General features: G+C 37.8%; 1 protein-coding gene across 16 annotated transcripts in view; it reads left to right on the top strand.

Annotated features, from left to right (window-relative positions):
* RBFOX2 (RNA binding fox-1 homolog 2) overlaps positions 1-12,818 on the top strand; it is a 333,110-nt gene that overhangs the window by 297,558 nt on the left and 22,734 nt on the right. For all 16 annotated transcript variants that reach the window (XM_049884313.1, XM_049884311.1, XM_049884323.1 and 13 more), the window contains 2 exons: positions 9,590-9,682; positions 12,504-12,564. In XM_049884313.1, the coding sequence (XP_049740270.1) occupies positions 9,590-9,682; positions 12,504-12,564 (154 nt within the window). The remainder of the gene's footprint in view (positions 1-9,589; positions 9,683-12,503; positions 12,565-12,818) is intronic.

Here is a 12,818-nt window from a genome sequence, read left to right as displayed (position 1 = left end):
TTAGCTACAAGGTGGGAAAATGACAGCGGTTTAGAGATGGGAAGCGCAAGAATGTGGAATGAATACATGAAGATTATTTAACTATATGGTTTATCTAAAGTAGCAGTGTATGCACTTATTTTTAACCAGACTCTTAACGACTGGAAGCCCAATATCATTTCATCAGGCATTGAGGACTTGCTCCTTACCAAGAAAACAATTTTATTGAATTATTGTGAAGCAAAGGAAAGGATCTTTCTTAAGGCTTCTTTCATTGACTTCAAGGATTTGCCTATTACCAAAACTTTTTAAAATTTATTTGATCAATTGCTTCTCCCTGTAATTTTCATTTTAAAATAATGACACAAGCCTTCCTTTTCTCTTTGGGGAATCTTAAGAGCATATGTGCCTCTCTCAGCTTGATGCCGGATCCTCACTGCCCATTTTTTTCCATTGGGCTGCTAAAGGGTCCACAGACTATGTACTGATAGGTAAATGTCCTAAAAACAAAGCACAGATTTCAGAATTGCTCTGGACCTGTCTGCAAGAACTGACAGAAAACCTTGTCTTTGTCCTTTACCTTTTTAACTGTTACCTGAAGTTCTTTGCTAGAATGAGGTCCCCTGGAACTGCTCTGTGAGGCTAGTTAATAGAGGCTTATTTTAGAGTCAGACCCATAGATGTCTTTTCTGGGATCCACCTAAGATAAATTAATGAGCACTCTTCTTTTTGTGAATTAAGTTTAGTTTCTCATTTCTTTTGTAGTTGAGGTTGACTGCAAAATTATGTGCCTTGAAAGGAACCAAAGAAAAAGGAGACATGTGTGGTCCTGTTGTTTAGTTAAGAGTTGCTCAGGCTTTTGAACAATGTGCTTCTCTATGTAGAAATTAGTTTTATTGAATTTTTTTTTTTTTTTTTTTTTTGGGTAGCAGAGATGAAAAAACTAGTCTCAGAATAATTCTGAGATAAGCACTGCTTACATGTAAAACAGTGTTTAACCGAATTGCTTCACCCAAAAAGCAGCTCTTTATCCTATCTTATTTTGAACAGTGGGACTATGGACCCAGCACTGTAGAATATACCCATTTGAAAACATAAGTGACACTGTTAACACTGCCACCCCGTCCTTGCCCACGTTGTCCACCTTTACCAGCTTTGCCCGTAAAGTAGAATTTCTCTGCTCCAGGAAGTAGTTGTTTCTTTGTTGTTGCTTTCCTTTCTTGACTTTCATGCTCCGGATTTGGCTTACCTAGATTATGGAATGAATACTTATTATCACATGCACAGACATACATGCATATAAATTTGAATTATTTCATGCGATTTTAAAAAAAAGTCTTTTTACTCCCCACTCCTTTGTAAAAACACAAAAAGAACTCAGCTGTGTCTAGTTTTCTGTGATTAACGGGAACAAAGAGAGACTACCCTTTTGAAAATGCTCAATTAGGCTATGATGAGAAATAATGCCCCTGCCAAAAAATTAACTAGTTTACTCAAGTGGAATCTAGAAAATGATGATATGAGTATGTACAGCTTTGTTGATGCTACCAGATATGACGGAGTGTTAACACAAATAATAAGGAAATAGGTTATAGGTAGAGTTGCCGTGACCTGGGTTATCCAGGATAGTCCCTGTTTATGCCTGTTATCTTAGCATAATTATTAATAATGTCCTCTTTCTCCCTCAGAGCATCCCAGTTTGAACAGTAAATTATATTGTCACTCTCCTTGTAGGTCATTTAAGTAATAGCTTTTTAAAAGCACCTTTTTAAAAACCATGATAAAACTAAAGTATGGTACTTAATGAAAAGTAGAAAAAAAGGAAAAAATTTTCATTAAACACAGCCAACCACTACTCATATTCTGTGGTTTTCCTTCTAGTCTTTTTGTTCCTTTTGAATCTTAAACAGAACACTAAATAATCGTCACCTCCTTTGATCCCTCGTATCCTTTGTTGTGCATTCTCTGGTAGGCTCTTGTAGTGGCCAAGTGCTTGCTGCTCTTCAAAAGTTTATTCCATTATTGAACTTCAGACTTTTCACTATCCTCTTCACTGTACCCAGCCCCACAACAGTTTGTACAAATTATCAAGCTAACAGTTAAATGGAAACCCTGGTGGCGTAGTGGTTAAGAACTACAGCCACTAACCAAATGGCTGGCAGTTCAAATCCATCAGGCACTCCTTGGAAGCCCTATGGGGCAGTTCTACTCTGTCCTGTAGGGTCGCTATGAGCCAGAATCAACTCGACGGCAACAGGTTAGGTTAGGTTACAGGTTAATAGTTAAATAAATACACAGAGTCTAATATTAATGTTTTCCATAAGATTTCATCAAAATAGTTTTGATATTATAGTTGTCCCTTGAAGGGACGTGCATTATAAGTTCTGAGTATGTAGATATACTCCCTTCGGTCAGTGCTGGGTATTAAGCCCACCGAGGGGCTGCAGAACAGAGCACAGCTACAGTGATCTCCTTGACTGTTTCTAGCAAAGCTTTACTTAATGTGTTCTCATTATTTCTCTCAGGTGGATATCTGGAATGATAGGGCTCTGGGTTTAGGTTGGGCTTACGTGCGGCTGGAGTTAGGGAAGATAAACCTCTGTTCCTGATCCGTGCACATAAGTCGTGTGATGTAATTCCAGCCTGTCTCTCTAGCCTTTGATTTCCTGCAAAGGGAAACTTCATTATTTAATATGGTCAAAATACTTTCTTTGAAGTCGAGCTAAGTAGGCCTTGGTGATTTTCAGTAATATTTGATAGGTAATACTGAAGTAAAATGTTTTTCATTATGCTTAAAATGGAATTAACAGTGCATGGATTTCCAAAGGGCTTAGTTTATTTTTCTTTGGTTACCATTTTATGGGTTTTAGTTTTATTTTTCTTTTCTTTATTTTTTAATTTCTGTGTTCTGGCCATACCCAGGAGAACTGTCTGCTTTTGATTTCTCCCTTAAAAGTTACATGGTAAATTTTCTTTCTCATTCTTCTGAGATGGAAAAATTCAAAGATTATACAAATAAAAATATTTTTTTACAATGCTCATTTTATTGCTTGTCATTTGTTGCAGTCTGAGGCCAGACTAAAAAGGTGACAGTTACTCGGCTTCTATATGCCCTTGATTAAAAATGGATGTCAAGCCTGGTGATAGAATTGCTGCCATACTTGCTAGAAGTTTTAATCACAATCATACACCTAACAAACACACCATTCCTCTGTTTGCAAAAGGCAGATAGCTGGTAAATCACTAATGTAACACTGGTATATTTACGCTATTAATGTAAAAGGACTTTGGTAGGAGAATAAAGCATATAGGCCTCCTCTGCTCAGTGCAGTGGCCACACTGAGCACTTGGGATGTGGTGAGTCCAAACTGCCATGTGCTCTAAAGTAAAACACTTCAAAGGTTTAGTCCAAAAAGAAGAATGTGAAACGTCTTATTAATAATGTCTTTATATTGCCATGTTGAAATGGTAATACGTTATATATGTTGGATTAAATAACATGTATTATTAAAATTAATTTTACCTGTTTCTACTTTTTTAATGTAGCTACTAGAAAATTATAAATTATATATGCGACTCACTCTGTATTTCTCTTAGGCAGTGCTCGTGTAGACAAAATTATCTAAACATCAGTTTTTTAAATTAAAAATAAAAGCTTTTTGTATATCTGTTTTTTGTCCATGAGAGTTTAGATAACAGAAGTTTTCTATCGTCTTACGTACCTCTTATGGAGAATTTGAGGTTAGATCTCAGTGTGACTTTGTACCTATTCAGACTGGTTATTTTGTTTCCCTGTCTGATACATTATTTTTTTAAAAGCAGTTCTAAGGAAAATGTGTTACTCACATAATTTTATTAACTTTTTTTTTCAAAGTAAGAGATCAGAATGACCAAGTTTACTGTGAGCTAGGTTTCTGAGAACGAACATTTCATACAAGCGTGCTTTCCTATTGGTAACTTTTAAAACTTGAATAATCTGTGTGAAGATCCTCAGCACAGTTCCTGGTGCATTTTTTAAAATGCTAAATTTTATTGAAGAAACAATACATTATAAAAAAATTAAATCTTTGAGTTAATATTCTTGCAACTGAACTGTAAATGTGCTAGATAAGCAAGCACGAAGTTGGGTTGTGGTAGATCATCTTTTAAAAGATTGAGTATGAGACAAAACTAAATAAGAATAATACTCTAAAAATGCTAGTTGTATTTCTCATTTTCCTAACCCTGGACTTCAGTTCTGAGAGGTACGTGTTAGGTTTCTATTGCTTCTGAACAAGTTATCACAAATTTGGTGGCTTAAAATAACGCTGATGTATTATCTTACAGTTCTAGAAGTCAGAAGTCTACAGTGGGTCTCAATAGGCCAAAATCAAGGGCTGTGTTCCTTCAGTAGGCTCTAATAAGGGGGCCTTGGCGTAGTGGTTAAGAGCTCAGGCAACTAACCAAGAGGTTGGCAGATCCAATCCACCAGCCGCTCCTTGGAAACCCTATGGAGCAGTTCTTCTCTGTCCTATATGGTTGCTGGGAGTCAGAATTGACTCGACAGCAATGGATTTTAAGGGATAATCAAGAAGCCTTGGTGGCACAAAGGTTAAGTGCTGGGCTGCTAACTGAAAGGTCAGTGGTTCGAACCCACTAGCTCTTGTCAGGAGAAGGATGTTGCAGTCTGCGTCCCTAAAGATCACAGCCTTGGAAACCCTATTGGGGCAATTCTACTCTGTCCTATAGGGTCTCTGTGAGTTGGAATCTACTCGACAGCAGCAGGCTTGGTAAGGGATAATCCATTTCCTTGCCTTTTCAAGCTTTTAGGGGCTGCTGCAAGGAGCCCTGCTGGCACGATGTTTAGGTGCTCAACTGTTAACCAAAAGGTTGGCTATTCAAACCCTCCTAGCAGCTCTGTGGGAGAAAGACCTGGCAATCTGCTCCTGTAAAGGTTACGGCCTAGAAAACCCTGTGGGGCAGTTCTGCCCTGTCATATAGGGTCTCTATGAGTCAGAATCGACTCGACAGCACTTAACAGCAGAGGCTACCGCATTCCTTGGCCCACGACCCTCTTCCATCTTCAGAGCCTCATTGGTTGGTCAGATCTTTCTCAGGCTGTATCACTATGATCCTGACCCTCCTCCTCCCTCTTATAAGCGCGCTTGTCATTACATTGGACCCACCCAGATAATCCAGGATAATCTTTCCTTCTCAAAATCATTAGCTTAATCACATCTGCAAAATCCCTTTTGCCATGTAAAGTCACATATTCACAGAGCTCTAGGGATTAAGACATGGAGAATTTGGGAGGCTGTTATTCTGCCTCTTACCTTTATGTATCATCAGAAAGTCTCAAAGCATCAACAAGGCTTTCTTCCTCCTTTTACCCTAGGTAATGATGCCTATGGAGATTGTTTATTTTGATTTGTCTGGTATCTTGATTAGCATTTTTATTGGCATATAAGCACCTCCTTATAAAACACTTTTAAAACCTTTGAAAAGGAAATTTTGTTCCAGAATATTAAAGTTATTATTGAGAAAATCTCACACAAGCAGACATTTATGCTAAACTTTGTCATTTGTTGACTATAAAATGTCTGTGTTTATGACACCATTATTCATTCTTTCAGATGAGATTTTGTGTCGCAGATGTTCCATCAACACTTCCCAGAAAGGAGGGTCATAGAAAATGTTTAGCAACTAGATATAAAAAAGAAAACTAGAAGGATTTTACGTAGGACTGATGATTTTCTCATTTCCTCACCATTAGCTGTGTATCCTTGGGTACTCAACCTCAGTTTGACTCAATTTCTTTACCTTTAAAATGAAACCAACAGATCCTTTTTATCCCATGGTTGTATTGACAAGACAAAAAAGTATGTGTGTATGTGTATATAGATATAGTCCTAAATGAATCAGAATCGACTCGACGGCCCTGGGTTTGGTTTGGTTTACAGTCATAAAGCTAAGATAACCCAAGGCATTAGTCTCCATATAACTTGCCATTCAACTATTTGTTTATAATATTTTAGTTTAAGTTAATAAGGCATTGACTGTTTACAATAGCAAAAAGGTGGAAGCAACCAAGGTGCCCATCAATGGATGAATGGATAAATAAATTATGGTATATTCACTCCGTGGAATACTACACATCGGTAAAGAACTATGATGAATCTGTGAAACATTTCATAATATGGAGGAATCTGGAAGGCATTATGCTGGGTGAAATCAGTCAGTTGCAAAACGACAAATATTGTATGAGACCACTATTATAAGAACTCAAGAAATAGTTGAAACAGAGAAGAAAATATTCTTTGATGGTTACCAGAGCGGGAGGAGGGAGGAAGAGGGGTATTCACTAATTAGATAGTAGACAAGAACTGTATCAGATGAAGGGAAAGACAGTACACAATACAGGAGAGGTCAGCACAACTGGACTAAACCAAAAGCAAAGAAGATTGTTGAATAAACCGAAGGCCAGAGTAGCAGGGGTGGGGGTTTGGGGGCCATGGTTTCAGGGGACATCTAGGTCAATTCGCATGATAAAATCTATTAAGAAAACATTCTGCATTCCACTTTGGTGAGTGGCATCTGAGGTCTTAAACGCTAGCAAGCGGCCATCTAAGATGCATCAATGAGTCTCAACCAACCTGGGCAAAGGAGAATGAAGAACACCAAAGAGACAAGGTAATTATAGCCCAAGAGACAGAAAGGGCCACATAAATCAGAAACTACATCACCCTGAGACCAGAAGAACTAGATTGTGCCTGGCTATAACCAATGACTGCCCTGACAGGGAACACAACAGAGAACCCCTGAGGGAGCAGGAGAGCAGTGGGATGCAGACCTCAAATTCTCGTAAAAAGACCAGACTTAATGGTCTGACTGAGACTAGAAGGACCCTGGAGGTCATGGTCCCCAGACCTTCTGTTAGCCCAAAACAGGAACCGTTCCCAAAGCCAACTCTTCAGGCAGGGATTAGACTGGACTATAAGGTAGAAAATGCTACTGGTGAGGAGTAAGCTTCTTGAATCAAGTAGACACATGAGACTATGTGGGTAGCTCCTGTCTGGAGGTGAGGTGAGAAGGCAGAGGGGGACAGAAGCTGGCCGAATGGACATGGGAATAGAGGGTGGAGAGGAGTGTGCGGTCTCAGGTGGGGGAGAGCAACTAGGAGTATATAGCAAGGTGTATATAAATTTTTGTGTGAGAGACTGACTTGATTTGTAAACTTTCACTTAAAGCACAATAAAAAAAAAAATAAGGCTGTGAGATAGATCACTTGGAATACAAAGTATAATGCTTCTAAAATGTGACATAAAAACTATCTGTAACCTTTCTTAAAAGGCTTAACTTTCCTGTTGGAGGATTCTGCAGTATTGGAGAACTGGCTTCTTCAGCAGATACTAGTGTAGATGACAAATGGTGTAATTTATTAATAACTTGTCCTTGTATACCTTGAGGTGTCCGAGTGGCTTTATAACATGTTGATGCCAAAATTTCTGTCTGAAAATGTGTTCCCATTGTTATCTTCAACATATTTACACATTCTTTAGGAAGGACTGCTAACTAAAATCATCCGTAGTATTCCATTGCAAGCAATGTATATTATAAAAGTTCTTTCAGCTTAGCATTGCATTTTAGAGAGTCATTTGTGGTGATATCCAAATTATGGATAGAGACAGTCCACTGGAATCTACCACGGAAAGTCGCCGAACCATATGGTCCTTTAGAATGACGAGTAATCAGATCCTTCAGAAAAATGAGTGTTGGTCTTATAAAATCTTTTTATTGAACAATGTACCTTGTTTGCCATCTCAATTAAAAACACATTTTGTATGTATAAGAGTAATTTGGCAAACCAAAACTTCAGTTAAAAATAAAAGGTTCCAAGTCACCCTACAATGGAATAGTCAAAGAATGCTAGGACAATGAAGCTATTGGGAAATGAGGACATTCCTAGAAAACCTAAGAATTTACCAGTCTACAGATGAAGAAATAGCTTGAGAAAATTATTTGTAAAATTAGAGTTGTAGAGTGAAGAGATAATGATAAAGCACCTAGAATAAAGTTGACGTGATACCTTATGAAATTGTCATAGAAGTATATAGTAAATCCTGCTCATGTTGAAATTGATGTATGATTCTGACCCAGACAGCCTTTTCAGATAGGACGAGAACACAGGAGTAAAATGGGTGAACTCACTGGCCTCCGGCTTTGTCTACCTAATGAAAAGAATTAGAGCTCTCCCCACCCCCCGCACCTTTTTTTTTTTTTTTTTTTTTACAGCATCTACAGGAGACAAAGTAATCCTAACTCAGGATAACAACTATATTGCTGTTTTCTGATATTCTTTTCCTATCGAATACTATATAATTGATGTCACTAAACTAGATCTCATTCCGTTTACCTGTTTACTCTTCCATTTTTTGTATATATAGAACATTACTAATACATTTAGCATCAGATATAGGCATCAGCAAATTTATAATTTAGACAAACTAGGGTTAGTAATTTTCTGAAATTCAGCCAAACATATTTTTACTATAAGTGCCAGTCTGGTCAGGGGCAATGGTGGGTCAGTGGTAGAACTCTCGCCTTCCATGTGGAAGATCCAGGTTTGATTCCCAGCCAGTGTACCACAAGGCAGTCACCACACATCCACCAGTGGAGGCTTTTGTGTTGCTATGATGCTGAACAGGCTTCAACAGAGCTTCCAGACTAAGACAGACTACATAGAAAGGCCTGGCAAAATCAGCCAGTGAAAACTCTATGGATCGCTACAGTCCAGTACACAACTGATCATGGGAATGGCTCAGGGCTGGCATTGTTTTATTCTGTTGTGCATAAGGTCCCCGTGAGTTGGGGGCCAATTTGATGGCAGCTAACAACTACAGCAGCCAACCTGGTCATTTAAAGTTGGCATTGAAAAAAAATCATTGTTGGACTGAACGCTGCTTAATGATATTTTCATTTGCTTAGAAGAACAGGAGTGTGCTCTGTTTCTACACGCGGTACTTAACAGAAGTATACATTACCACTGTGCCTTAAATTATTCTGCTCCCAAAGGAATTAGTAGTGATAGAAGCAATGAGCAAAGTGGGGGCTGAAATGATTAAAAAATTAGACCCCTTGAAAAATCTCCTACATTGATTACACTTAAATATCAGATTTCATGTTGAAGTCACTGGGGAATAATGTACTTGGAGTGTTAGTGGGTCAACTTAAATATATTTTAGCATTACATAAAGGGACATACACATTAACAACAGGGATTAAGAAAGGAAGGTAGGACATTGAAAAATACTCAGATTCTTAATTGACTAGTTTGACCTGAGTAGCTCTATACCTTAATTTTGGTCTGGCCTCACATGCATTGTTTCATCTTATTACTGTTATTGTTGTTAATTAAATTATTATTACAATTATTATAGTTTATTATTTTTTTTATTGGATTTAATTTCCCTCTACAAAATATGCATGGACCAAAAATGTGACTTTGGGAGAGTATTGCTGAGTTGTTGCTGATGTCAGTTTCATGCTGTGATATTTTTTCTCTATTTACCAAGAGATCAGTATTTCAATATAACGATGTGCATGTTTTCCCCCCTTCTCCCGCTGCATGCAGGGATTCGGGTTCGTAACTTTCGAGAATAGTGCTGATGCAGACAGGGCCAGGGAGAAATTACACGGCACCGTGGTAGAGGGCCGTAAAATCGAGGTGCATGTCTTCAATAATTCAATTTCTGGTTTATATTTTATTTCTTTTTTTGTGTATTGCCTCACTTATTTCACATTTGGAACCCTGTCTTGTGTGTGTGTGTGTGTACGCGCACACGTGTATTTGTGTTGGTGTCTGTCCTTCACCTTCTTGCACTAAAATGTATAAAAGTTAACATTTCTGTCCTCCTCCCCCTCATTTTTTGGTTGTTTGGGGGTTTTAATTTTTATTTTTGTGTGTGTGCGTGCGTGTGCTTATTTGTTTTTATTTACTTTTTTCTTCCTCAAAATGTTCATCCTTCTGCTCTTGGTTTTTTTCCTTTGCTTCAGTTTGCTAGACTCTGAATTCCTATGATCAGGCCTAAACAAAACTAACTGAAAAAAATGTCTAAAAACTGTCCAGTTCATAACATTGTGTCCTGTAATGAATCAGTGGGCCAGCCAATATCCTTTCTCTTGGGAGGCCAGTTCGCCTCCATGTGCATGTGGTAGGCAAGGAGCAGGAAATGGCAAAGGTTGTGGGGAGGGAGGAAAGAATCCAGAGCTCATGTAGTTTCTTGGTATATTTAAATATCAAGAATTTCAGGGGTTAATTCTGAAATTTTTACAGATAAAATCCTTCAAAGGGTTTGCTGGCTGGCTCACAAATGTAATATTAGCATGATGGAGTCAGCCACCTGGTTTTCACCAGCCCTTTTTAACAACACAGTGAAGGTTAACTGGCTCCTTTCCCCTTTCCCAATTTTTAAAAAGTATTAAATATAAAAGCCACCATTTTGAGTAAGATGTCTGCATATTTTGCTTTTTTTTCCCCCCCCCTTTCCAATGGTTTAGCATTTAGGGCCCTTCACTTGACTCACTCTTTCCATGGTAACTATACACAATGCTGGCGATGGTACCCGTTGGCGGTAAGTGAAACAAAAGCACTAGAGAAGAAGCTTTTAAAAAATGTAATTACAAAACAATTAAATAAGGAAGAAAAAAGTCCATCTGCCATCTCACATTAACACTACAAAATGTGATTTGACTTGTTGTTCCTCTCCCTCCTCCTTTCCCCCCTTTTATTTTCAACGCTGTTGAGTAATGCCGCCTGGACTTTGGATGTACATACTGTTTGGTAGCGGTCTGAGCTGTTTGATTACTGACTTCATGGTGATTTTTTTCCCCCTTGCACATCTTACTCAGAGTTACTCAACTCCAGTTTGGCTGGTCTTATTAATGCACTTCCTATCCCTACTTCCTTTCCTACTTTTCCTCTTTCCCAGACCTTCCGTTGGTAGCTGTGACTGTTCTTTCTTTGCTCTTGACAGCTCTCTTTCCTGCCCGTGACCCCCTTCCTTTCTCTTTTCTTGTCCCTTATCTTATTTTTCTCTTTACCCACATTCCTGCCCCATTCCTTTGCCCTGTTCTTCCTTACCCATCAATATGCAGCTGTTGGTCTCTTTTGCTGACTGGTGGTTTCTGATTGGTTCTGGCCATTTTTCCTTTTAAGTGCTTGGTTGCATTCTGCTCTAGTAGCTGGTTTAAGCTCTTGCTCCATTCTAATCGTTGTCGGTCAGAACCTCGCTCCTCACTTTCTCCCTTCTTTCCAAAATTGATTGTTTTTTCTTTATTTGTGTGTGTGTGTTTTTTTAACTGCATGCTCTCAGTCTCATCATTGTTGTATCCCATTCTTTCTTTTTAAATGTGAAATGTTTATATTATTTGGTGAGTCAAACTCGAGTAAATGGAGTTTCACATTCTTTTCACAGAGGTGGATTATTACTAAAAAGTCCTAAAAGACGTATTCAGACTTTTTTTTAGTTCCAATTCTTCTTAAAATTCGGCTTTCCATAAAGCAAATTTATCACTATGCAAATTTGACACAATGTAAATTCCAAGAGGCAAAATAAGTCATGGTTATATATGTTAGAATTATTTTTTAAATTAGCCTGTTTTATGACCTGACAATACAGCCTGTAACTGATTTCTAAGGTGCGACTTTGAGTCTGGTTCTGACACTCGTTGGCAGGACCCTGGCTTCTGAGCTCCATCTCTCTTTTCCTCATCAGCACCATCTTGGTAATAAGTACCTACTTGCCCAAGCACCAAGAATGCTTTAAATTATGCATTTCTTTAACGAGGGTGGAGAACACCATTAAAAAAAGAGAAATAACTTTGTTTTCTCAGCACTTTTAAGTACTTACTTTTAAAGGCCTTCTGAAAACTTTGTTCTTAAATGAAGACCATTTAGTCTAGAAAATTCAGAATGGTTCTGGAGACTATCATCATAGGAATCTAAGTTCTTGTATTTGTTTACAACCTCAAACAGTAAAATCTTACACAAACTATGGTTCATCAACAAATGCTGAACATTAGAACAGACGAAATCAGTGGATGTATTTTCTTATCTTCCTAAAAATCTATTTCATGACCCATGTGACAAGCCTCTGATTTATTAACGAACTTCAGAGTTCGTGTATAAATAGAGTTGTTTCCTATTTACTTTTTTTCATTTTTTTCTTAATGGAGAGACTTCTCTGTTGAAGAGATCTCCAGAGAACTTGCAAATATATTTTTCCATTGGAGTACTGGGTGGTAAAGCAGCCCTAGTTTTCCTTTGGCGATCAAGAAACTGCATTTTACTCTTGTTAGCCTCATTTAATAAGACTTTAATTGAAGCACTATATATTAGTATTTTATATTGCTATTTTAATTATTTAAATCAATGCTCTCTGAAATTTACATTTTAAACTAAGTATTGTGTTATTGGATGAGCAACTTCATGTTCCCTAATATGGTCTACTTCTTCCCTGCCCCTTCCTTCTACTTTTTATTTTCAGGTGAATAACGCTACCGCACGTGTAATGACCAATAAGAAGATGGTCACACCATATGCAAATGGTAAGAGACTACACATCACCTTCAGCAGAACGTCATTCTTGTGTAAACTGGTGAACTTTCATTAACTTCTAAGAATCTGTCTTGATGTGTCTTAAGACAGTTTGCTTAATTTACGTTCAGGTATTCTCTTTACCTAGGAGAATATTTTATCTTTACAAATTAACTTTTTTCTTAGAACTAAACTAAGTTTTGTAGTTATTAAGGTTTATTACATTCTCAGTAAAATCCATCATATACCCCAGTGCAAACATGTC

This window comes from Elephas maximus, chromosome 4 (genome assembly GCF_024166365.1).
Source record: "Elephas maximus indicus isolate mEleMax1 chromosome 4, mEleMax1 primary haplotype, whole genome shotgun sequence".
NCBI lineage: Eukaryota > Metazoa > Chordata > Mammalia > Proboscidea > Elephantidae > Elephas > Elephas maximus.
The sequence above is the reverse complement of the archived record's forward strand: the minus strand, read 5'-3'. Positions and strand labels throughout refer to the sequence as shown.